Raw genomic sequence first — 26,474 nt, 5'->3', positions numbered from 1 at the left:
GATGAGAATAAAGGAAAGGCATTTATTGAAATCTGCATATTGGTAGATTTATCATTACATGGGATGTAAAGGATGGATTTCTCCTCTCATTCCCCTCTGGAAAAACCTGTTCCTCCATTATCTCAAGTGGATTAGAGCAGCCTGGAGGCCTCTTGATAAGAGGAAGAGGCAGTCAGTGGACAGAAACAGGCATAGAACGTACTGGTGGAGCCCAGCTTCCAGAGGTGTCTTTCTCTGGTCGGGCTGCATGGGATGACGGCCAGAGGGTCAGCGCTTGAAGTAATAACAGAAAGCAAAAGCATCCCTAGGAGCCCTGGCAAAGGGCTTTAAAACCCCATAGGAAGTCTAACTGCAATAAAAAACCGATCATTTTGCTGTGCCTCACGCCCCACAGCCACCGTGGCCCCGCGCACCCAGCGGCCCTCCTCTGCCAGAAGCCGCGCTGTCCCCACGGACGGCTTCAGGCCCCTGCGCTGCGGTTGCCCTCAGACCGCCGCTACCGACCTGGCGGCGCCGGGCCGGGGCTCAGCCCGGGGCCGGTATCGGCAGCGGCGGGGCCCGGCCTGCGCGTCAGGTGACGCGGGTCGCGGCGCCGCGCTCTCCGCCCAGCGGCGAGCGGGGGAAGGGAGCGGCGGCGGCGCGGGGCCGTGTGGCGGCGGCGCGGCACCTGGGCTACCCCCGAGGCAGCCGGCAGGCAGAGGGGGCCTCGCAGCCCCGGCGGGGAGCGCGGCCGGCATGAGCCAGGTGCCGAGGAAGCTGCCCCAGGAGGAGGGGGACGAGGAGGAGGAAGAGGAGGAGGAGATCGTGGGTTTGGCGGGCTACGCGGACGGGGCCGAGTCCTTCTCGGACGGGGACGCGGAGAGCGGCGGCGATGAGGCGTGTGAGTGCCGCCCGCCGCGGCCGGTGCGGGTGTGGGGCGGGGGAGCAGGCCTCGGTGGGGCCGGGAGGGGCCGCGCTGGGAGCCGGGCGGGCGGCGGGGTCAGCGGGAGCGGTGAGCTGCCGGGGGCTGAGCGAAAGCTGGCGGGCAGCGGCCGGCTGCGAGGGGGGAGAAAGGCAGACAAAGCGCTACGGGAAGAGGGGATAGTCCCCTCGCACGCGTTTCCCCGTCTGGGAGAGATGTGAGCCTGCCGTGCCAGGGAGGGGTGCTGCCGGCTATAAAAGGCAGCGGCGGCCCCGCGCTGGTCGGCAGCTGCCGGTGTCAGTCGGCGGGTTTGGAGGCTCGGCCCGGGGCCCGTGGGTGTCTGCCGGCCGGGAATGAGTGCGGGGGATACGGGAGTCCCGGGAGGAGCGGCAGCCCCGCTTTGCAGGGAGAGAGCGGCGCGCTGGCTCTGAGCCTGTTGCTCTCCTTCAGAGCGTGGGTTCGTTCTCCCGAGGCTGCTTCGCTCGGGAGCTCGGAGGGCTCTGGGGATCTCGATGTGAAATGAGAATTGCTTTCTAATAAGAGCAGAACAAAAGGCCGAGTGCTGTAAAAGGCTACGTGGTGGTCAGCCTGTCCTCAGAAAGCCCGGTGCTGCGAGCTGCCGTGGGAGGGGGCTCGCTGACTGCCGCGGTTTGGGGGCAGCCTGAGCTCCGAGCTCTGACGTGCGGCTGTGAGAACGCTGGGATGCCAGAGATGTAACTAAGACTAATTGGAGTCTCGTGTGAAGCTGCTGAGGAACTGCCTTCATTTTGATGCGGAGAAAATGTATTTCAGTGCATTTATTTAGTACTAAACCGACAGCACCTTCTGCGGAGAAGTAATCCATTTTCTGTTCTCAGAGGAGTTTATTTGGAAATTTTTCTATGAGAGCTTTATTAAATCGCTAAAAAAATGGCAATTGCTTCTTCACAGTAACATGAGAATATTGTACCTAATGAAAACAAACCTTGACATCTTGTATAGCAGGCAAGTGAAGAGACCTCTCCACTCCAGGGTTAACACAAAGGCTTATTGTACCAGCCAGACCCCCTGCCTTTCTGCTTAGTTCTGAAGCCTCTGGAGAGAAGAGAGGGGGTTGGGATTTGGATCTGAGCTTTGTGTATCTGAAACTGGCCGCAGGGCAAGGGGCTTTCCTTTTCCCAGTTTCTAACCTATTTCTTCCTGCTTTTGTACAGTAAACAGTCTGAAATACAGTATCCCAGCCTCTGTGTGTGGCAGTTGAAAGTGAAGGGAGAAGCCAGGCTTCAAAGTAAAAGCGTAATTTGTGCACGTAGGCACACAGGATATTTCAAAACTTTGCACTGGTCATCTCTCACTCCCTGCTGTTTTCTTGTCTCCAACCTGAGCTGAAATGACTGCTCTTTGTCCTCCACCTCTTCTTTTGACATTAGGCATGGGGTCATACTCTGAGACCTTGTAGCCCTTGGTTTACATAAAGCCTATTCATTATTTTGGTACATGCTTTTAAAAGGTATTTACAAGCAGGGAAACCTCCTGCAGAATATCTGAGGAAGCAGTTTTAAGTTGGATCCTCATAGAGTGCCGCGCTTGTGGTAGCGTAGAACCAGGCCTTCTGGTTCTGAGTCTTTGGCCACAAGAATTTCCTTCCACCAGGCATTTCTGCAATGTTCATAAACCCACAGTAGCTGAACAGCTTTCTTGATTGCACGTAAGCTTTTTCTGTTAACTCTATAGGCTCAGGCTACTTTCAGCGTTGAAGATGTTCCGTGTGTATATTTATAAGGCTGTTGTCTTACAAACTGCAAACATCACAGCCCCATAGTGCTGCAAATGAGTTGAATGGACTTGTAGGTACCTAAGTGGAAAGTATGGGACTGGTAGTTCTCCTCTACAGAAGAGGTAAAAGCTTAAGAAAAGAATGATGTAATTGCATGAGTAGGCCAAAAAAAAAATTGTTCTTAGCTCTATTAGTTGAAATAGTCTCGGAGGAGATTGTTTACATGTGCATATTAGAATGAACAGGAATGTAACTTTTGGTTTGGCATAGCTTGAGCAGATGAGCTGCTGTGCTTTGTGCATTTGAGAACTGCAGTCTTCTTGCTGATGGCATCTAAATATACACCTTCCAACGTGGCTGTGGAGCACTGATAGACCCAGGCCTCTGAAGTATAATTGTAGCTGATGCGGAATTTAGGATGGGTTTCAAAAACTGTTAGTTATCAATGGATATCTTAAATACTCTAGCTGTATGTTATTCATGCTGTTTGTGCCCTGGTGAAATGGACCAGGGCTGCTATGTGCAGTTCCCAACTCTTTACAGCTGGGCCCTTCTTCGTATTGCAGTGCATGCAAATAACACTCCACAAGCAAGCACTAACTGCCATTAAAGACATTTTGTCAGGAATTGAGCGCTTCTGTGTTGTGAAAGGGCTTTGGGGTTTGTTAAAATTAGTTTGTGGATACTTCAAAGGCTGTAGCCTCTAACCAGAGTGTTCTTCGTGGCTGCTTAGAGGAGCTGAAATGTGAAGGAGGACTGTTGGTATGTGCTAGAATCTGGCGTTTTATGACTCTATGCAAAAGTGAATGAAGCAGGAAATGTGTGTCATTCGATGACATGGAAAATTATCTTTCCCATTATGGAACGGATAATAGCTTAGTGTTTCTCATGCATAGTATAATCTTGCTTAGTAACCCAGTCTGGGAAGTTGCGAGGATACATCTACTGGCATTGCTATGGCAAATTAAAGAAGGAGTTGTCATGTACTCTAGAAAGGAATGTGGGCAGGCAGTGTATCATCCAATTCCTTTACATATAAGGTAATCTCCTAACTCTCTCTCCAAGGAAAGTGCTACAGCAGCTCTGCTATCTAGTCAGGTTCGGATGATATTAATTCACATTTCCCTGTCTTTGAGCTGGCAGGATTTCAAGAGCTCAGAAGCACTCCTACTAGCAGAAGAGACAGCGTTCACTCTACTTGCTAGTAACTGTTTGCACTTCCAACTCTGTTCTTCAATATAAAGTGATTCATTTCTAGTTAATATCACAGTTCATAAAAATGTGTCTACCTGGGAAAATGTAATATAGCAACAATTTAAAACTCCAGGTTATTTTAAATATTTTTCTTTAGGTACCTGTGGATATCTATTTTCTTTTGCCTATTTCTTAAAGAAGTAGCGAGCCTGTCTTCTTGTTGTCTCATGACCTGTCAGAACTTTGGGAACTGCTGACCTCCTACACCAGAATTTGAAGGAAAGAAGTCTCAAAGATGACTGAGTTCATGCAGGCTTGATGAAAGGTAGCACTCAGAGGGGAGGCTCCAGTGAAAGTGTTCTCAGAGACAGGCAAGCAGCCAGACACATGCTGCGGCAGCACTCGGCTGACCGGTGCACGCCTGTGTGCTGTTGAGGCGTGTGGTCAGCTCCAGATCAGCCACAGCACGTCACATCAGTTTGTTGGAGGGTATGTCATAAGACATACAGGGAAGTTGGTGTTACTGCGGTGGGGGGAGGAAAGGGAAACAGTACAGAGCCACAGCAAACCAGACTTGGTAGGTTCTGTTAGGAACAGAGCAAAGAAGAGTTTTTTTTAGTAATTCTTTGGAACATACAATGAAGAATCAACCCAAAGTCTGGTTTTTATATGCGTTTTGAAAATAATTCATTCAAATTAGTTCTTGTAAAGCTTTGACTAAATTATTTTCCCTTCAGGTAGCCAAGATGTAGATTGCAGGATGTACGGACATATGAACATTAATAAAACGTTGGCTGTATTTTTGGCAGCTGTAGAGAATCTGTGCATTAAGGAGAGTGGAGTGAAAGAAGCTGTTAAATTTGATTCCTTTAGTTTGCTTTGTTGACAAGGCTGTGTCCTGCAGAACATAACGAATGCTGTCACGTTGTCTTAGAGCAGAGGCTTATTATTCTTCCCCCTCTCTCTCTCTCTCTCTCTTGGTTTGAACTATTGTAGGCACATATTTCATGCATTCAAAGAATGATATTATTGCTTACGTTGACAGGAAGGGTAGAGCAGAGTGTTGACTGCATTTAATTGCTTCCTAAATATTGCTGCCTGTGGATCAGCTGCTGTTGTCCATTGCTGCACTAGGGGGATGAGCACCTTACAGTCCCCAGCAGCCTGCTGCTGTTTTGCTTGAAGGGTTTCATCCGCATTCTGCTCCAGGCTGGCAGTGTCCTATAGGTGAGGCATGACAAAGCACAGTACGTGGAAATAGCTGCCAAGGCCTGTCAAAATGCACAGGATCTCAAAGATCAGTGGTCTGTCAGTCGCTGTGGTATGGAGAGAGGCATAAAGTACTGGTGGGCCAGCAGGTGGTGCAATTCCAAATTCACCTTAGCAGAAAGTGAGAAAGAAAAGCAATTTCCCTCTGCGTTGACTTATGTTGGACAGTCTGCTATGCAGTAGGCAGGAGAAGGCCTGCCTGACATCTCATGTGCTTGGCCTGTTGTCTGATCTGTGTTTTTAAACCTGACTGCTGTGTGCCAAGAGCCTTATTCTGCAGATACTTTGGCAACTCAATATTTTGTGTTGCTTATATTTGGTCCTGCAAACAGGGCATCACGGGATTATTTTATAACTTCTTTTCCACTATGTTCAGCACTAGGTTCAGCTCAGCACTACAGGACATTTCACTTATAGACCTACTACATTTTAGTGACAATTTAGGCTGTCATAGCTGTTTTAGTTAGATATTCCTCAAACTGAAATGGGCGTGATCTCCAGTGTGAAAGGCTATATAGTCATACCGTATGAATATGTCAATATAATTTATTCCTCTATGTCCCTTTATGCTGATATAACTGCATCATCCCTTAAAAATGTTACCTTTTAGTTGCATGAGTTTCACATTACAGTAGGTAACACAACTGAATAACGGTGTTTTCAGGCCTTTGTTTTGCAGATAGGCAAGGGATATCCTGTAATCTTATTTATTGGATAACAACTTTGTTTAGATTGTAACACAAATGATTTAACAACAGGTCAAATCATAATGACCTTAGAAATAGACTCCCCTTGAGCTCAGTTCTGTGCTTTAAGTCCCAACAAGAGAAGGTGCATGCCTGTTGAGTTGTCCTCTTTTATGGCTCTTGGGATGTGTGATTCTTTGGCTTAGAGGAAGGAAGGAAGCCTTTGTGTAGCTTTACACTGTCACACAAACGTAACTAACACAAACTCACTTCTTGCTTCCAGCAGCATGATCTAGCTGTTGGTTGGCAGAGGTATTTGTTACTGGATACTCTTTTTTTTAAAGTCGAGTTAGAATATTTTATTGTATTACTATAAAAATAGGTATTTTACGATGGCCATGGGATAATTTTCACATACAAACTAAGCATACTGTCTGCAGTTTCTGCTATGGGTGAAAAGTAGGTTTTCTTAGTCTACTAAGGGGCAAAGAATCCAAGCTTTAATGTCTGCAGTTCCCTCAGGTTAAAAATCGGTAATGTTTGCATAAATCCAACTCAGAATGTCATGATGAGAATAAATGTCAGATGCATGTTATCTGTCAGTCGCTCATTCATTATGTTGCTATAGTATGTTACTCTTCTTCTTGTATTTTTATTCAGTTTTGGATTTCAATGATCCCTTCAGTACTGAAGTTAAGCCACGAATCCTGCTCATGGGTTTGAGAAGAAGTGGGAAGTCTTCCATTCAGAAAGTTGTCTTTCACAAAATGTCACCGAATGAGACCCTCTTCTTGGAGAGCACAAACAAGATCTGCAGAGAGGATGTATCCAACAGCTCCTTTGTCAACTTTCAGATATGGGATTTTCCTGGGCAGATTGACTTTTTTGACCCTACATTTGACTATGAGATGATTTTCAGAGGCACTGGAGCACTAATATTTGTTATTGACTCTCAGGTAAAAAACAAAACAAAACCAAGAAGTGTGTGGGGAGGTGCATTTAAGCTACCTTTGTCTTTTTTTAGCAACGTACAGATGGATTGGAAAACACAGATTCTTCAAAGCAAGTAAATAACTTATGGTTACAAACATGCATTTACAGGAAGTCATGAAAACTTGAAGAGCTGCTTTGGCTATTTAATCTCCCCTTGCAAGATGTTTAAAACAATTAACTGCTTTAATATCTCAGGGTTCTTGTTCAGACTCCCTAGTGCTGACAGCCTCAGATCAGCACATGTGCTAGGTACGAGCTCAGTCTTCTATTATAAGAAATAAAGAACTTAAGATATTTTTGAGCTGTAGCATTATCTAAAGGTAATTACTGTAACATTTCAGATATTTTACACAACTTTCCTGCAGTTTTTATTTTTCCCTCACTAGGATGATTATATGGAAGCATTAGCTCGGCTGCATCTTACTGTGACCAGAGCATATAAAGTGAATCCAGACATCAACTTTGAAATCTTTATCCATAAAGTGGATGGCTTATCTGATGATCACAAGATTGAAACACAAAGAGATATTCACCAGAGGGCAAATGATGACCTTGCAGATGCTGGATTGGAGAAAATTCATCTCAGGTGAGAAAAGCTGCTGTACAGAAACCTTAAGTCAGAGAGGAGCTGTTTCTTTAACAAGTTAATATTTTCTGTTCTCCTGAAGTAGCAAGCAAAAAGATTTTGACCTATGAAGGAAAAGGTTAGTCGCAGATAATTTGTTTGGCTCAGGTCAAATGCAGTATCTTATTGTTCAGTACTGTCTTGAAGAGCAAGATAAGGAGCGGAAATGCTAAAAAACAGATGACAAGCATGCCGGTCCCACCATTTTTTGCTGCTGTCTCTGTCTTGAATTTATGGGCACTGGCAACTTGTAGGATGTGTGTGCCATCTGCATCACTTTTGCCTTTGAAACTGCTCCTTGCCTTACAGTCATCTCCCAGTTACTAGTTCTCCTCAGAGACACGTGGGAAGGCAAAGAGAGAGCACCAGTCTTCTATCTGATGATAGAGAGAATTACTGTAGCAAACAGTTAGAAACAGTGAACTTCCATAGACTACAAACTAGGGGGACATCAAGTTTCTGTATTATTTTTGTTGCTTATAGCCAAGTACAAGCATATGTATAGAAAGAGAACCTGACAACACTTAGAGCTCTTAAAAACTTGACTGTGTCATGCATTTTAAATGGGTCCAGCTTTCAAAACGTTCAGTCTCAGTGGATGTGTTCAGCAGTATTCCTCTTCTGCAGTTTGACAAATATTTTCCTAGGATTACATCATAGAGGAGAATTACATCATGAAGTCCTACATTGGATTCTCATTTGCATTGTCTAGGTGCTTCGTTATTCTCTGTGTTTTGTATAGAGGTGTGGCAAGTATAATGGTGAGAATGTAGTTTCTGTATGAAGGCCTATGCTTCAGTCATAACATGTGACTTTTGATCACAAGGGGTAATTGCATAATTGTAGGCACTTGCTGTTTGACAGTATTTCATTTCACTCATGAAAGGTGCATCATGTTCACAGTATGTAACTGAAAGAAAAATCTGGTCATTTTTTTTTTTCCCAGCTTTTATCTGACAAGCATATATGATCATTCTATATTTGAAGCGTTTAGCAAAGTGGTACAGAAACTGATTCCACAGCTCCCAACACTGGAAAATCTGCTAAACATCTTTATTTCAGTAAGTACTTGTTACATATTTTGTCCGTGACCATCATGCATGTTGAAATATCCTGTTTGTTGCCTTCTGAGAGCTTGTGAGCAATGTGAACATTCAGAGGAACTATCAAAACATAGTTGAAATGCGCTCACACACAGCTAGGCCTCCCTTCGTTGTCTGACAGCATTGCTGAGCTGCTGAGATATAGTATTTTCTGAGCAAAAATGGCACATAAAGTGCATTAGCAGTCATTGCTTTCCTGCTTTTAAGTTCATTTGAATGTTGCAAAGGTCTGTGCTGCATGAAGTTTTTTATGTAGTATTTGAAATTTGTGTTCATAAATTCTTAAAGGAGTGTTACCTGGTCTGACCTCTTGCGTAAGAGAACTGTCTGTAGTAATTCCTAGAATGTATTCTATTTTGTATTGACATTTATCTCTCTTATGAAAACGTAGTCTTAACATTTTTAGAGGTAGAAGCCACCACAGCTTTCACAGCTTCCACAGTTATTTCCAATGCCAGTTAGGGAACTTTATTTATCTAACGGCCTGCTGTTACTGTGGAGGTAATTGCTTGTTCTGCTGCTGCTGGATGTGTGGTCAGTTCCCCTCCTTTATACTGGTTGTGACACCTACCTGTTCCCTCATGGAGTTCCCTCCTAGAGACACATACTAACACAGCAGAAGACTGTCTAGTTTCTTTGCCTGTTTCATTTAGTCAACAGCAGCTCATGAAGGAGATCAACATACTCTTTTTGTGGCCCAAGATTAGAAATGGGAACATGTGACAGTGAGCAAAGGGAAGCACAGTAAGTAGTTGTGAAAAAGGGGAGTTCCACCCTTGGTGCGTTAGTTCAGATCCTAGTGGCTCCTGAAACTGCACTCTTTTTTGTACCTTGCATTAACACTCGTCAAACTTAAGTTTCCGAGCAAGGCATTTTGGTTTGCCTTTTTATGATTCTGAAGTAATGAAAAAATTTAATATCATTCAACAGCCTGTAGGGTAAAATTAGACTTCACAGTTTCTCAGTGTGGGGTGTGAAAACTGGGAGAGAGGGAGGTTGGCTGTTTTGCTGAAAGGGAGAGCTAGGATTAAAGAAGTGTCTTTCCCAAATTAATTTTCTTACTATTAGGCAGCCAATTCATAAGGAATGGTTTATGGTTTACCCCTCTCCACCAAAATGTCTGTAGTCAGTTATCATCCAGCCCTGCATTCCACTTAGAGTAGAAAGATAATGATGGTTGATTATAGTTCTGAAGAAATTAGGTATTATTTTGTATATACTGTATAGTATTAATGAGAGAGCTGGCTGAATGGTAACCTTCATAATTCCAAAACTGTCCTAGTTATTCATATCAAAAGCCTGATCTCCGTACAGGGTCTTCTCACTGTTTGGAGGTGCTGAAAAGTTTGTACCAAACCACTACATGACTTGAGCATGAGCTGTTTCCTGAACGACAACTGTTTGTGCATCTGGGGCACCCGGACTGAAGGCCCCATAGTATCTGGAGTATCAGATATGACTGGTAGGGAAGAACAACTCATTCAAATGAATGGGAAATTTAGAGAAGTATTCCGGAGAGATATGCTCTTTCTTCTGCCCAGTAGGGCCAAGAATCTCAACCTGTTTCTTACCTCCAAATAGAACATAACAGCCAGTGGCATAGAACAAGATGTAGCTGCTTCACTGTGTCCTCAGAAAGCTTGGTTTCTGTTTATAAGTGTGTCTTTCATTTGTAGACAGGATACTCAAATGACTCTTGTTTGCAACCATAGGAAGACTAAACATCCTTCTCTGGTGTAGAATTAGTGGGCGCCTCTTTAGCAACTTAGTGACAAATCAGGTTAGGAATCTTGACATAGATTTTGTTCATGCCTTACTTCAGGAAGCCAGTGTGTTGGTTATCAGAGTGTGGGCGTGTTGGTGTTCTAGTTTGGATTTGCAGCAATATTCATGAGGATGTGCTTTCATTTATGCCCTGAAGACTTCCAACGCAAAAGCTGGTGATTACAAAAATAGATCTGTGATCACCGAGTTCACCTCAGGTTTTTAACCAACTTTTATAGCGCCACAGTGTGTTAGCTCATACAGCTTGTCCATTTGATCATGCTGCTTCTACATTCTTTAGTTTAGCTGCCTGTAACAACTTAAGACTGGTTTGATGTTCAAAACCCATGTAAATTTTGGCTAACACCACCTTCATATAGAGGGATGTCTGTTTTTCTTATTCCTATGGCCTTACCAAGTAGTCAAGTTGTGCGATGTGGGTATGTGTAAAGACTACTTTTTAGGGCCAGTTTCTGACTTAGTCTCCATACTTTCAAGAAAGATAAATGGGCTTATCTTTCTCTAACAGTTGATTTCTCACTGTCATTTTTGCTATCTGTGTGTTAATGATGTCTCTTTGAATAGTAATTTTTACCCAACGCTCCCTGACTTCTCACAACTTCATGGTTATTGTTTTTACTGGTACATTTATCTTGATAAATATCCTCGCAAACATTCTGGCAAATCCTTTGGTTTTGTAATTTAAGGCATACTAAAAACTCCAGCAGATGAAATCAGACAGATCATGCTGGTACAATTTAGTGGTTACAACTACTGACAACCCATCCTACCCTTTTGTAGAGGTTTCTGTCACCATACGAAGTTGAACAGGAGACTTGCCAGTTTCTGAGCAGATCCTACCATGGTGTATCAGTTTCAAGTTAATGCAACAATGGTTTAAGATGCCAGGTTTTACCCTACTACCATGTGTAATTGCTGGCATGGCAGACATCTCGAAATGAAAACCTTTTAAACTGCCACTGCAAGTGCTGACAGGCTGCAGTTGCTAGAGTTCTGAGATGGGTATATCACTTCTCATTGTTAAATGTTACAATATTGTCACTGGCATCTTAATATTTTAAGGTACTTCTTACATGTGCAACTGAATTTCTGCATAAATAATAGAACATTTTATAACTGACTGTTCAAGAATGTCTCTGCAGGGCTCAAGTTACAATATCTTTTGTTTAAAAGTAGTTTTCTTTTTAAGAAATATATTCAGATGGCATTTACAGGTAAATCTGGTGATTAATCTTATTTGGGAACCTCTGTAGAAGTATGTGCAGTGCTGTCCGAATTTACATGTTGTTTGAATATTAAAATTGCACAGCTATTAAATGTGGCCAGAATAACCAAAATAAATACACATACAGTTTTGTTCTTAATGCTAAAAAAAGTGTAGACTCATAGAGCCATGTAAGCTGAGCGGGACCTTTGGGTCAACTTCTGCTGAAAGCCAAGCTGCTATGTGCAGGTTTGCATAGGGCTGGGTCTAGTTCAGCTTTGTGTGTCTCCAAGGATAGCAACTCCACAATATGCTCCCAGTGCTTGACCACTCTTAGGCTCAAATAGGTTGTTTGTTGTTGTTTGTTTGGATTTTTTTGTGCTTTACTTTTTTTTTTAAATAGAATTTCAGCATGTCTTTTGCCCCTTGCCCTTCAACACTTGTTCTGAGAAGAGTTTGGATCTGTCTTCTGCTCATCCTCCCAGTAGATGTCTGTAGACAGCAGTGAGCCTTCTTTACCTCAGACTGCGTAATCCCAGTTCTCTGAGAGTCTCCTTGTATATCGTGTGCTTCAGCTCGTGTACATAGGGTATCTACAGAATATACTTTCTCTTGAATATTTTTTTTCTATTAATGAAGTACAGAAATAAGCCATTCATGAAGTCCTTTTCCATAATGAAATGCAAGAAATTCACCTCTATTACAACTGTAAATGAATATTTCCAACCTTATTTGGATGCCCAGCAGTGGAAGAATTAATACCTAAGGTTGAAATCTTTCTGCTTATTGTGGGGAATTTGGAAAGTGTGAGGGTCACTTTAGTCTCTAATTACATGTTATTCACTTACAAAAGAAAACACAAGAAGAAAACTTCTATAACTACAAAAGAATCATAGAATCACAGAATGGCCTGAGTTGAAAAGGACCACAATGATCATAGAGTTTCAACTCCCTGCTATGTGCAGGATCACCAACCACCAGACCAGGCTGCCCAGAGCCACATCCAGCCTGGCCTTGAATGCCTCCGGGGATGGGAAATCCACAATCTCCTTGGGCAACCTGTTCCAGTGCATCGCCAACCTCTGTGTGAAAAACTTTCTCCTGATATCTAACCTAAACCTCCCCTCAGTTTAAAACCGTTCCCTAAAGCTGAAACTATTAAAAGTTGCTGTGGGTTTTCAGAGTTTTTGACAGTTACAAAACAGTTATGGCAAGGGGTCCAAATCATACTAAAAGGGAGGCCCATATATGAAAAAAATATGGTTTAATGGGAGAAGAATTTTTTTCTATTCTTTGTTTTCACCATCCTACTTGTCCAGTTAGAATAAATTGTAGTTTTCTTTTTATGTCCATTGCTGCAGTCAGAAACAACACCCCAGAATCTTGATCTTGGATTTTATTTTATTTTTTTTTAACCTTGTGTCTCACATTGAAAATAAATGTAATTTATCCAGATGTTTTCTAGAGAGGAAGTTTGGGAACCTATCTTCTATCAAAGACAGAACCATGTGGAAGGTCTTTAGCCATCACAGCTTGCTACAAATACGTCACTGCTCAAAATGAGCTTGATTGCAAATTAAGTCCTGCTAAATCCTTACATTTTGTGCAACAGGCAAGTAGGGAAACAGAAAATCTTGGTACAAATTCAAATATAGAGCTTACATTTCATTTTTCTTTCTTTCTTCAATAGAATTCCGGGATTGAAAAAGCATTTTTATTTGATGTAGTAAGTAAGATCTATATTGCAACAGACAGCACTCCAGTGGATATGCAAACTTACGAGCTCTGCTGTGATATGATAGATGTCGTGATTGACATTTCTTGTATATATGGGTAAGTAAATTGTTTTGTTTTTTGTTTTTTCATGGAGCTATGTACCTAGAATCTAAATGACCTCAAAATAAGAATAACGTGGATGTAAAAATAATGAAAATGAGTAAGGGAGAAGGAGGAAATTAAGGGCCTCTTAGGTGCAGATCACCTGCTAGCAACAGTGTTCCCTGCCCAGCTTCCTTTGCGAGCACCTTCCTCTTTCTATGTGAGTAATTTATTATTTGTGGGAAGGAGTGGGAAGTAGCCATCCTAAAATAAAGGGAAATATTAACTATCTTTTTGTTCCCCAGGGCCAAATTCTGTAGAAGGATTTTACTCATTTTAAATAAATAATTAAATGTGTGGTTGTATGTAGTTGAGTTTAAGGCCTGCAGAGCCCACTAACTACTAAAGAGTTGCTTCGCTCTTCCACCGGTTTTTTGCTTGTCCTTTTTTCCCTGAATGAAGTTTGCATTTTTCTGCTTCCTATCCTTATAGTGTCTGGAGAGCTCTCACAGAATGGCTTAGGTTGGTGGAGAACTTAAAGATCTTCTAGTTCCAGCCCACCTGCCATGGGCAGAGTTGCCAATCACTGGATCAGGCTGCCCAGGATCCCATCCAACATGGCCTTGAATGCCTCCAGGGATTCAATTCCCATCCAGTGATGGAACATCCACAACCTCTCTGGGAAACCTATTCTGGCATGTCACCACCCTCTGTGTAAAAAAATTCTTCCTAGATACAACCTAAATATACCTTCTTGCCTTCAACATTTCTTCGGTTCTCCAGCCATATGGTCATCTTCATGGCCCTCCTCTGGACTTACTCCAACAACTCTTCATCTTCCATGTACTGGGGGCCCCAGGCTTGGACACAATACAGATAGGGCTTCATGAGAGCAGACTAGAGGGAGACAATCCCCTCCCTCACCCTGCTGGCTGCCCCTCTTTTATTGCAGCACAGGGTACTACTGGCCTTCCAGGCTGCAGTAGCACTTTGCTGGCTCATGTACAGCTTTTTGTCCATCAGAACCCCCAAGTCCTTCTGTACAAGGGCCTCTCTCAATGAGTTTTTCTCCCAGTCTATATTCCTGTCTGGGATTTCCTTGTCCCAAGTGTAGCACCTGTACTTGGCCTTGTTAAACCTCATTAGATTCTTATGTGCCCACTTACTGAGTGTGTCCAGGTCCCTCTGGACAGTGTCCCTCTCTTCTGTTGAGTCAACTGCACCACTCAGCTTGGTGCCATCAACTTTCCTTGCAAGTTATGCTGGTGTTTGAAGTGGCTTGGCCAAGTGCAGTGCTAGCTATTTCTGGAAAAGGCAGGGGTGCATTAAGAATTAGTGTGTTAAGGTGCATAGACTTGGAAGCTAAACCACAGTATCTGCTTCAGAGAATGTGGTAGTCTTTGGTAGTCTGTTTACAGATCTTTTATGTTCTTTGAGAAGGTACGGGGGAAAATCCTGGTGCAGGTGTACAATAGCTGTTAGAACAGCAAGAGAACAAATTGTTGAATGCCTCTGTAAAATTTATTTAGTTGTGTGTTCTACTGTACCTTTAAGGTATTAGATTTGATCTCTTCACTGTGCAAGAACTTGTGTTTTTTTTACAGAGGTGTACAATGAAGGATTCGGATTCTGTAGCCTTTTTTGTGTGTGTGGAGAGAAAGATACAGTTCTGTGGTTTAAAATTATTATCAGTATAACACAACAGGGAGACATTCTAGTGAATTTCATTCTGCCACTTTCTCTTATGTAATCATTTAGCATTTGTCATAGAAACCTGCCTGTCAAGGTTTTTAGCTGTAAACTAAAAGCAGGATATTGGAGTTCATTTCTTGCCCTCGGTTCTTGGAACATCTGTGAAACCTTTTACCTTAAAATATTATTGATGCTAATTATTCTGGGATTGGTTATAACTACCCATTTAAGAAGATCTCTGTGTGTGTTCAGGAATGAAAGTAAAATGACAAGGTCCAAAGCCAAGACAATGATTGTCATGGTGTATCATTTGTGAAGGAGAAACGTCTTTGTGATATGATGTTACAAAAGCCAGTGTCTCCTGAGGAAAGTCTCATGATGGTGTAAACTATCAGTCAGCTGCCAATGCTGAAGCAAGGTTATTGGATTTGGAATTATCAGTACAGCCTTACTGGTTCACATGCTTTAGATAAGTTTGTAACATACTGCAATGATTAAAAGAAAACATACAACTTTATGGTAAGTGGTTTGAAGAAAGTAGGGCTCCATGTCAGATTCTTGGAAACCTAATTATCTGATTTCTAGGTGTATTTGAATAAACAGTTTAATCTTTTTGTCTGCATAGTTTATGCGTTGTGGTGCTTGAAGAATTTCCCTGAAAGAATAAAATCAAAATTTCATAAAGATTGAGTTTATCTGGTGAGAGAACCTACCTGGAAATACTTTTAACTCATCCAATGCCTTATTGTGTTTGTCTGAATATTGCCTTTCAGGCTTAAAGATGATGGCACTGGAACTCCGTATGACAAAGAATCAATGGCAATCATAAAACTGAACAATACGACTGTCCTTTATCTAAAAGAAGTGACAAAATTCCTTGCTCTTGTTTGCTTTGTAAGAGAAGAAAGCTTTGAGAGAAAAGGTATTTACCTCTTTCTAATATTACATTATTTTACCTTAAACGAATAAGTTAATGAATAACTCTGATTGTCATTAGCTGATACAGTCTCTAGCTGTATCACAAACATTACAAGTACAACTTGATAGAGCTTACATAACATGGTTAAAGGCATGAAATATTGTGCTGACATTAAGATGAAATCATAAATATATTTGACTGCTTTCTGATAAGAAAGCATACAGTTTATATTCATTGCAATGAAGATTCCATCTGCAACAGTAGAATGTGTCAATTTATCTTGGCTAGCATTGCTTTGTACCTATTGGCACTAGCATAAGCGTTTGGAACAGCTTGCATGCCATAACCAAGCGATAAGTATTAAAACTAGCTGATAGAAATATGTTCTCGCTTTTCTTGTCTTTGAAAGTAGGCTTTTAAAAAGCTGCACATTTGGGAACTAGGCAGCGCTTTTATTTTGCAGTTAAAGTGCCTAACATTTCTTATCCTGCTCTGACCCTAGTCAAGGTCAACACTGAAAGCTTAGTTAATTACCACATTGCTTACTGCTGTGGTGTTCACTGAATTACTGGGCGTCGAATGTCCCAAGGCTGGAAATGAGCATGGAAAAATGAGCCATCATTTTGGCTTGTGACCCACCTCTTGTGATACCAATTCACCAGTCAGTGTCATCGTGTTTGTAAATGCAGTCCTCACGTCATCTCTGCTGAACTGTTTGTCAGGCACTTCAGCTTTTATTTTATAGAACTTTACCTGCTCAAATTTCTCTCACCTATCTGTAGCACTATTACTATCTATAAAAGTTAGATGCTGCCCTTGTAGGTTTTGATGTAAGCATTAAAAAGTATTATTGTAACACGCCCGTTAACAGGACTGTTTCAGAAAAGACACCATGTTGAGCAAATACTTGTTAGGCTTTGTGCGTGCTTGTGTCAAATTGTGCCTACATAATTTGGGACACTTCATGTTGAAGCCAGCGCTCATGAGCAGTACGGTTTGGTATTATAACGTGGTTTTATTTTGGTGTCTGGAAACCAACTGAGTACTTTGTCTGAACTCAAGGGAGAAGGAAAGCAATTTCTGGAGAAAAAAAAAGAAGTATAATATGTTGGGTACAAACTAGGTCAAATTTGTATTATCTCCTGTTAAGGAAATTGAGATGGAAAACACATTAGGAAAGCTTATGGCAGTTAACCCTGTCTGAGCTTATCAGCTCAGTACCAAAACTTTAAAACTGTATGTCAGTATTAAACAATTTATAGCAGCCAATAAGTCTTCTGATTGACTACCGGTACGGCTTTACAGCTTTTCTGTGGGATCACAGTCAGCCCACTCACATGGTAATTTTAACTGCCTGTTATGTATGTATGTAATCTGACAACATGACTGCTGTGCTGGTTTTCTGTTAGAGGGTAAAATAAAGAATAACCGGCTGTTATATGGTAATATACCTGCAGAATATCTAAGTTTCAAAGTTTACATATTATAAAAAAATATATATATATATTTTTTACTACTTGATACATATTTTTATCGTGGTTCTTCTGTGAGATAAAATTGCAAAATGACACCATAATTTGGGAAATAATTTAATTTATATTGTAGTATCCTGAGTGCTTCTCCAAAGCTCTTTATTAAGTTAAAGCTTTCTTATCTGCCAAAGTACTTCTCTTTGTGTTCTCTTAAGACCAGTATGGCCAATATGTGCAGTTAATACAGGATACGATAAGAAACTGTGATGCTCACTGAATTACTTGTATTTATTAAATACACTTCTGCTTAGCACAGAAAAAAATTGCCTGGAGAATTCACTAATTATGACCTCTAGAAAGAATGTGGTATTTCAGTAAATGTAGAATATAAACAAATTTGTGATTACTTCATTTGTGTCAATGTTTTTTTTATTAATATGGAAAACATTTCTGTCTCTGTAGGATTAATAGACTACAATTTCCATTGTTTTCGAAAAGCCATACAAGAAGTGTTTGAAGTAAGAATGAAAGTAGTAAGATCACGAAAACATCAAAGCCACGTGCAAAAAAATAAGAGACCCACTCCCAATGGGACACCAAGAATGCCACTGTAACTGAGGTTTTCTGGCACTGTGGCGAGCTAAGTTTTCATGAAGTTGATGTGACTTCTGCATCTCATTGCACTGAGTGAAGAGGAAAACCAATGGGACTGGTGTATTATATGAATTTTCCCTGAACGTTCAGAAAGCACTGTTTAAATATTTTTATCCAATCAGTTTTGTTTGTTTGTTTTTTTTAATATAGTGAGCACTTTGAGCAAAATGTTGTATATATGAGCATTGAGGTGAACACTTGTAAGAATTTTCTTAATATATGCTGTAAACCTTTTTCATGCCATATTAAGAAAAAAAAACAGCTGTGACAGAAATACTGGGTACATAATTTGCACTTTTTCCATGTTTTCCTTGTGGAGTTGGACTTTGATAAACTTAGTTTTTATGGTGATTTTGATGCATGGCGTCAGGTAAAATGTATGCTGTAGTTTATTTACCTGCTACAATCAAATTGGCTAGTAAACAATTAAGAAAACTTGGTACAATGCCTTTTAAAATTTGTTACAGCTAATAGCTAACATTCAGACTGATCTAATTTTGTATATTTTTTCAATTTGTAATCTGAAAAGTAATTTTGAAGTATTACAGCAATAAGTACCTTACCAGCAATCATAACTGGTAGGTAAATATTCATAACTGGTAGGTAAATATTAGCTTTTATAAAACAGGCTTTTGGCCAAATTTCATCTGGAGTTCTTCGTAACACTGGTAATGCCCTCTGGGTCTACTTTTATCATTTACCTCAGCATATACCACTGAAATACCTTTCTATAAAGACAATTGTTTTGTAAAATGGCTCTATGTTGCACTGGTATTTTTATAAGGTTTTGGAGGAGGGCGGTGTATCCGAAAGGTTGAATTTATGCTGCTAAATTTGTTCTGATAACCTGCACAGTTGTGGCTGATGTGGTGAAGAATCTATGCGTTTCTATCCTGTCATTCAGGTGTACTGATGTAAGTCCTAAAGGTGCAAGCACTAACTTCTGATTCCTTCTACTTATGGGTACATCTGCAATTGAAATCAAAATGAGTACTGGAGAAATCAACCTGTTACACTAATCAGAATATGTTGCTACTTTTAACGTTGAAATAAGCAGATTTGTCACAGGATCTGCCAGGACATCAGAGTACTCTCAAACTTTAAAAATAAGTAAAACTTTCTGAATTCTGTATTTACTGGTTTTGTTTAGTTAATGATACGAAAGTATCGTTCTGAGTTGGAAGAACAACTCTTTTTGTTCTTTCCTCCCAATGCCACTACAAACCAACTGCATACACATTCCAAAAGTGTTGTCAGCAGCTGCTGGGAGTGGGAAGAGCTTGATTTGGAAGGGAGCTTGTAGTACACCAGAATTGGGTAAGGGGAGCTGCACTTTATTCAATCATAAACTTGACTATCCCTACCTGAGATAGCTCTGGAGACAGGAGGGGAGATGGAATTTGAAAGTTTTCTTCTGGTTAAGGCATGTCTGTTAGTGAGTTAACAGCTCCCAGTGTTTGCTGGCTTTTCTTGAAAAGTAAGGAGTTTAACCTGTGAAACAAGTCTAAATTCAGTGGTGATTTTAATGCAAATGCAAAGTTTCTGTATGCTGTACACATCTTACAGCTCTGATACTGCACTGAATACATGAGTTGTGAGAGCCATTTGGCTTTGAATGTAAAGACTCTCCTCACAAGCACCTGCCAGAAGAGAAATTAGTAGTTTCCAGGTCCTTTACTGCTGCCTAACGTGTGTGACTTATTTATCTTTCTGGAACAAAATGGCCATTTTGGCATGAATGTACTGAATACATGGGGAGTTCTTAGAAATAGGTGTTTGCTACTAGATGGATCTAGACTCTGAGTCTCACTTAATCAGGAATGCAGTTCTAGGTGCTGAGGAAGATGAAAGATGTTGAGAATAACCAGAAGTATTGGTCCTGGCAGCAGCGTGAAGGACAATTATGGTAGCTGTAATGAAAGCAGAATGCTTCATAAATTGAAAGAGTTCAATTTTGGTCCAATCACCGCCTGTTGTGTTAAGTGAGGGTGGTTTTTCAGACCAACCCTTCAGTTAAGGCAAAGCTCTCTTCAGAGTTCACCACAGAAATGGTGGGTAAGAGCTGCATTTCCATAGCCCTCCAAACTGGACTTCTATTGAAGTGCAGCCATAATTTTTGACCATTTTGTTGAGATCCAACGTTATTGTGACCCAGACTCAGTCTTTTCTCCCTTCCCTCTTGTCAGGTATATGTGATTATGTGAGATGAACAACACGTTGTTGGACAAGACATTAAGAAAAGCACACTGGCTGTGGTATGATTACTAACTACTGAAGAACGTTGTTCCTTTATATTTGGCCTAAAATCTATATGGTCATGCATACCCTTTTACTTAGTGAGACTATCAAGTTAATTAAGCTTTTCATTTACCATTAAGTTCCCTCCTGAGTTTGACATCAACTGTAACGCATAGTTTAGTGAAGGTGACTTTGGCTAATAAAAACAATCCAATTGCATTTTATCAGAGAGAGCATAATTTCCATCAGTTTTATTCTTCTTCAAATACATTTAACATCGAATGGTAAAATGCATTCATTAGACTCTTTAAAGTTGATGTTTCTCAGTTTAGGCAATGACCTGCATGTAGCATTTCCGAGTAATCGTTTCTATTTAGTATCTCAGGTCTTCACATGCTAGCTGAAGTGATTAAGCACTGAGGTGTACACCAAAGGGCACCTAGAATTCATACAGTAAGTCCTGAGTAGTAGATACCTCCAAAATGGGTAGTCTGTTTGCCAGTTTTGTGTATCATCAAAGTTGTTTGAACATGGGAGCTGCAACTGAACGTGTTGCAGATCTAACCATCTTGAAAACAGTTTTGGAATAAACCCAAACCAATTCAGTATCTGTACTGAATTCAGTGCTGAATTGTATGCATCACGTTACATAGTGATCTTTGATGCTGCAGGTTTATCTCAAATGGCTTAAATTAAATACTTTTGTTTCTAGGCGTTTAGGTTTTGTTTTGTGGTTTTTTGGGGGTTTGTTTTTTGAAGTTGTGAGAAGAGGGAAGGACTCTTAATGGATTGTTTCTTTTCATTTGCTCTCTCCCTGGCATTGTCTGCAGTAGTTCTCTTGTTGTGCTTTCTCTGTGTTGATGATTCATCGCAGAAAGGTCAGATAGGCGGTCCTTGCCTGCCTGTTCTCCTTGGCTTCTAGGCATTAAGATCTACACATGCGGTCTTGAGCTAAAAATCTACTGAAAGCATTGAGTAAAAAAAAGAAATCTAAATTGTGTATCATCCATTAAATAACATCCTTAAAATATGTTTAGGTGATCTTGAAATACTGGCACACCGTCCAAGCATATGTTTATATTTATGTTATAGTTGGTGCTGACGGTCATATTTTAAGCATTTCTCAGTTGGCTCCAGTACATATTTTAAAAGAAAAGTTTCATGAAGAGAAAGTTGTCTGGGAAGAAGAATGTTGTAATGCAAGAGTCTGTTATGCTGTCTCTCGGACAAAACTAACGTATCCTTGATAAGGAAAGGAAATACTCTGTCAAGAATATTTCTTTATAACAACGATAGGAGCTGCTACCACCGTATCATCTGTTTCAGCATTGCTGAATACCATCAGGCAGAGAAAAAATAAAGTCCTTTGTTTTTTTTTCCACCCCCCTGCCCAACTAAACATGCAGTAGCCTAAATTGAGAAGGTTTGGGATTACTGTTAACAAACACTTTGTAGATGGATGCAAACATGATAGACAGAAGAATAAAAGAATAGCCTGGCCTAGCTGTAGTGTACAAAATGCTGGCCAGGAAATGACCACAAGCTTATCATGACAGGATGTATATTAAACTACACAAAGGTGGGCTGGATGAGCACCATATGGTCCATATAGTAGTGCTACAAAACTACGTTACAGGGCAGTATCAGAGCTGCCTTAGTTATGGCCATACTCACCTTTTGCTTTTACTCAGAGGGTTTTTGTCTCCACTCAGTGCAGCCTAAAATCCATTCTGGATTCTGCTGACCTAAAAGGTAGCATTGATACAAACATAAGCGAGTATAAATCAGACATAAACTCATTGCGATTGGAAATCTGTTTCCAAATCAAGAAGGCTGTGATATTCTGAAGCCTCTACTCAACACAGGCATTGCGAGCAGCCTGGCTACCTCTAAGAGGAACTCAGCCTGTCAATGAAAGGGTTATGAGTTGTGGGAATTGCATTGATTCCCTGAGAATGCAAACATCGGAGAGTGCTGCAGTCCCAACTTACTTCCTTGTTAAAATCTTTCACCAGCACTTCTAGGGTTTCTAGAAGCCCCACTGTCAGCTTTGCAGTGGTAACCCTCGAGCCCAGGAACCTGTGATACAATTCGTACTTGTTCTGCAGTTGAATTGGTTGTTACTTTGAATTTCCCAATGGTGCTCATGCCTATTCACATCAGTTCTGGGGCTATTTATTTTGATAATTACCAGAGCCATCTGAATGCAGGAACCATCATCTGTTCCAACTGCTTTTGTAAAACTGCATATGGAGAGTACAGGGATAGGCTTTCTGTGTAAAGGCTTCAATAGGAACAAATGGGAAGGATGTCACCCCGTCCCAGCGGCCAATATCTTCATCTCTTCATCTTGCACAGAGGGATGCAACCATACTCTGCTTTTCTGCAATGCTTTTTTCAATTACCTGGTTGCCCTCTGGCGAGCTGAATGGTCTGATCCACAAATTCCTTCTTTTCTAATACTCCCTTCACAGCTTCTTGAACTCGTTTCAGTTGCCAGTGTGACGTTCATCTCTGGTCTCACACTGTAACTACTAACTGCAAACTGTGGGAGGGGAATGTTGGTTCAACCTTTCCAGTCCTGTTCCTTCAGTAATTTTGTCTCATGTTTCCATTGCACACAGTTGTATCTGTAGAGCAGCAGGCAGCATTCCAAGTTCTGCAGTTCTTCATAAAGTCCGTAATACAGCCACTTCAGCTACTGCCTCTTTCAGAACAGCACCAGCATCCTGTAAGTCTCCCATAGCCTCCATTTCTGCTCTATATGGATGTCTTTGATGCCATTGGGTACATACGTGTATTTCTGCTAACCACCTGAGAAACTCCTGGCTGTCCCACACAGCTATGTGCAGCTGGCAGAGATGACTGATAACTAAATACATCTTGGTTAATGACATAGTAAGCTTTAATCACCTTTATACTGATAGTAAAACACCTTTTGAGGAGCTATAAAATGAGAAACTGCTCTTAAATCCTTTATTGGCACTGCTGAATCAGCTGTAGCTGTATACAAGCAGCTGTACAAGCAGGTACAGGCAAGAAGTTCATGTTAGGGTCCCGAGGAACATTTCTGGAATGGATGGGGATATGAATTCTGTTTGGTAGCAGTCCAACAGGAAGAATCCTGACTGCTCTGTAATCATAAAGACAGATGCTGCATTCCCAGAAGGAAGCTTATGGGAGTAAGTTAAAGCAAAAGGGCATCTGGAACAATTCACATAATGAAAAAGTATAAAAAAAAAAAAGTAACTCCCTGCTTAAACTTGGGTCTGAAGAGGGAGGAGTGTGAAAAGCTGGTTATGTGGTAGAGGTCAAGGGATATGCCTGGCGTTTTATCCCTATATAGTGGCGTAGGAGCAAAATAATCTTAGATTGGAGCAGTTCGTAACTGCTCTCCAACAGCTCTCTGCAACTTTCAGGATAAAGAAGGTGCACTAGAGAAAATGTATTCCATTATTGTCTGAAAAGCAGATTTGATGCCTGGTTAGCAATAAGTCAATCATCACACGCTCAGGAAAGATACTGCTTATTTATTTCAGGATTGCACAAGCCGGGGTGCTCGGTGGTTTCCCACAGGTCAAGCACATACACAAAACTATCTGCTCAGTATTTACAAATAAAAGTTACACAGTTAGTAACTTTCCAGTCCATTCTCATGATGATGGGTTAGTTATTTTTATACAGTTAAAGGATTTGCAGATCTTGTGTTTTCTTGCCCAGTTGGCAATGTCCTCCAGGTATCCCAATTAATTTTCCCTTCATGGGCTACTGGCTCTGGGAAGTCCCTGATTAAGGAAATAAAAGATTTATTCTTCTTATACCCGATACAGTGGTAGCTCAGTTTGTTCAGAATTTGCCTTTAACATTACATGTAGTTCTAAAGATACAGTAGGTAGATCAGTGAAGCCAGGAATTGCGAAGAGCTGTCACTCAGCAGCTTTGGCTTCAACATACGCCTTCTCAGATTTATTCTGAACCAAGAAACCATGTAAAGTATTACAGCTGTGGTGCCAGTGAAGAGTGAGCCAAGTGACTGGAATGATTCTTCTTGTTATTTGGGGAAACAAAAAGGTGAAGTCAGTATGTCTTTATCCTGATGTCTTGTAATGCAGGCTACTGCAAGGTACTTCACCAACTCAGCACTGATGATCCCAATCAAGCAATTGCTTGCCTGAGCAGTTATAATGATCTGGTAGATGGTTACTTTCTTCTCTTTGTTCCATTTCTGAAATAATGCTAATTAAAAATCAGCTGGCAAAGCCACAGGTTTTATGAAGTAGCTGTTTCAGAACTAAGCCTGGTGAAAAGACAGTAATTGCTTTCCTTTGAAGTTCAGTGCATCGGTGCAATTATTACAGGACATTTGGTTACACAATGCTGTGCTTGTTCTGTCAGTGAGGAGGAGGTGCGCTCGTATCCGTATTTAACAGGTCTGAATTCACATAAAAGATTTTAAAAACCAGGACCGTATTAGTCATCAATGAACACAATAATGATTTCTCCCCCAAGTGAGTCATATTGGTTCTCACTGATAAGACAGACATATTAATATTGTATTCTTTAATTCCATTAGAGTTTAATCCTGCAGCCAACTGTCTGTACTGAAGGAGTAGCATTACAAATGAGGCATGATTGAGAACTCGAAAAACTGGAGTATGAATGATTTTTAAAAAGAACTAATGTATTTTCTTCTATGGTCTCAAACTTTCTTTAAAAGAAACAATTTGTGGCTGAACTTAAGAGGCAGCATACCAAGCAGAAAGGGATCCCGGGGGTGCTGGCTGATGGCAAGTTGAATGTGAGTCAGCAGTGTACTCTGGTAGCTGCAAGGGTTAACTGTACCCTGGGGGCATCAGGCCCAGCATCATCACTGGGTGAGGGAAGGGACTGACCCCCCTGCTCTGTGCTGTGCAGCCTCACCTTCAGCAGTGGGTGTGGGTTGGGCACCACAATATAAAGACATGAAACTATCAGAGAGTGCCCAAAGGAGGGCTTTGAAGATGGTGAAGAGTAGATGAGGTCCCTGGGTTTGTTCAGCCCCAAGGGGAGGCCTCATAGCAGCCGCAGCTCCACAGAGGGAGTGGATGGGCAGTGTTGAGTTGACAGTGATGGGGTTTGAGGGAGCAGCATGGAGCTGTGCCAGGAGAGGGGAAGCTGGGTGTGAGGGACAAGGTTTGCACCAGAGGGTGGTCAGGCCCCAAGCTGCCGGACTTCAAGGAGTGACTGGACAGCACATAGGGTTTGAATTCTGGGTGGTCCTGTGTGGAGCCAGGAGCTGGGTTCAATAACCTTGCAGGTCTCAGGATATTCTGTGATTCTATACAAAAAACACTCCGAACTGTCACATTATCTAACTGAATTCCAAGATCTAAAAAGATATACTGTAATGCATCAAATCTAGGGGCAAAACCCAAATAAAAGTCTTCAATGTTTATTTTTTTTTACCTGTATTGGGAATAACAAGCTTATATAATAACACTAAAAACACAGGCAGGGCAATCTACACCTGCCATCTGTTTCAGGTCAGATGAACTGTGCTATAGAAGTTCCCGGTTTGCTCCAGCAGTGAACCTCTGGGAATTGCTGAAATATTTATCCACAGTCTGCAGTTGCCCAGGGGAATTCTGCCCACGTGGCCACTCACTCTTTCGCAGTAGGCATGGCTGCAATTCAAAGGTTATGCATGTTATCAGACCTTATGATTTGTCATTAATTTTGCAATACTTTTTTTTTGCAATAGAAAGGCCCACTGGCTCCTTTGCTCTAAAGCACGGTGCTTTACAGAGCACAGAACTGCTGTTTGCATGCCAAAGGAAAAAGAAAAGAATCAGTAGACCACAACTGCAGGAAAGCATTTAGAAACACGAGCAAAATCATCTCAGAAAACAGAGATTGAAAGAAATACACCTTAGAGTTTTTTGTGTGTCGAACTGAAGGCACTACTTCACTGTAGATGTCGAAAGTGATTATTAGTGCTGTTTTCAACTAGTTTGGTGAAGTTGTATGAAATCTGCGAGATCCAGTACGGCATTTAGCGCATCATTAACTAAGGAAATCTGTGTGTTGTAGCTGCGTCCTGGCAAAGTTTCAGTTTCTATATGCTTCAGCTGAGCGTGTTTCATTTTCCACCAGGGGAGATCGTATGACAGGATACACAGCCGGCAT

At 41.3% G+C, this 26,474-nt stretch overlaps 1 protein-coding gene across 1 annotated transcript; it reads left to right on the top strand.

The window, feature by feature from the left end:
* The first annotated feature begins 502 nt into the window (after positions 1 to 502).
* Positions 503 to 20,531, top strand: RRAGD (Ras related GTP binding D). The gene is made up of 7 exons (XM_072333357.1): positions 503 to 880; positions 6,467 to 6,762; positions 7,186 to 7,385; positions 8,371 to 8,485; positions 13,207 to 13,349; positions 15,800 to 15,948; positions 17,880 to 20,531. Exons 1-7 carry the CDS (start codon positions 736 to 738, stop codon positions 18,029 to 18,031), a joined length of 1,200 nt encoding a protein of 399 aa, XP_072189458.1. The 5' UTR covers positions 503 to 735; the 3' UTR covers positions 18,032 to 20,531.
* Positions 20,532 to 26,474: the final 5,943 nt, after the last annotated feature.

Source organism: Excalfactoria chinensis, chromosome 3 (assembly GCF_039878825.1).
Source record: "Excalfactoria chinensis isolate bCotChi1 chromosome 3, bCotChi1.hap2, whole genome shotgun sequence".
NCBI classification, from domain to species: domain Eukaryota; kingdom Metazoa; phylum Chordata; class Aves; order Galliformes; family Phasianidae; genus Excalfactoria; species Excalfactoria chinensis.
Note: the sequence above shows the minus strand (reverse complement) of the source record. Positions and strands in the feature narration are given on the sequence as shown.

What these genes read in the sequence shown, in the direction of transcription:
- RRAGD (XM_072333357.1), top strand. Translation starts at nt 736, where the DNA reads ATGAGCCAGGTGCCGAGGAAGCTGCCCCAGGAGGAGGGGGACGAGGAG. An exon ending in TATTTGTTATTGACTCTCAG is followed by an intron (nt 6,763 to 7,185) that starts GTAAAAAACAAA and finishes TTCCCTCACTAG; the next exon opens with GATGATTATATGGAAGCATT. An exon ending in AGAAAGCTTTGAGAGAAAAG is followed by an intron (nt 15,949 to 17,879) that starts GTATTTACCTCT and finishes CTGTCTCTGTAG; the next exon opens with GATTAATAGACTACAATTTC.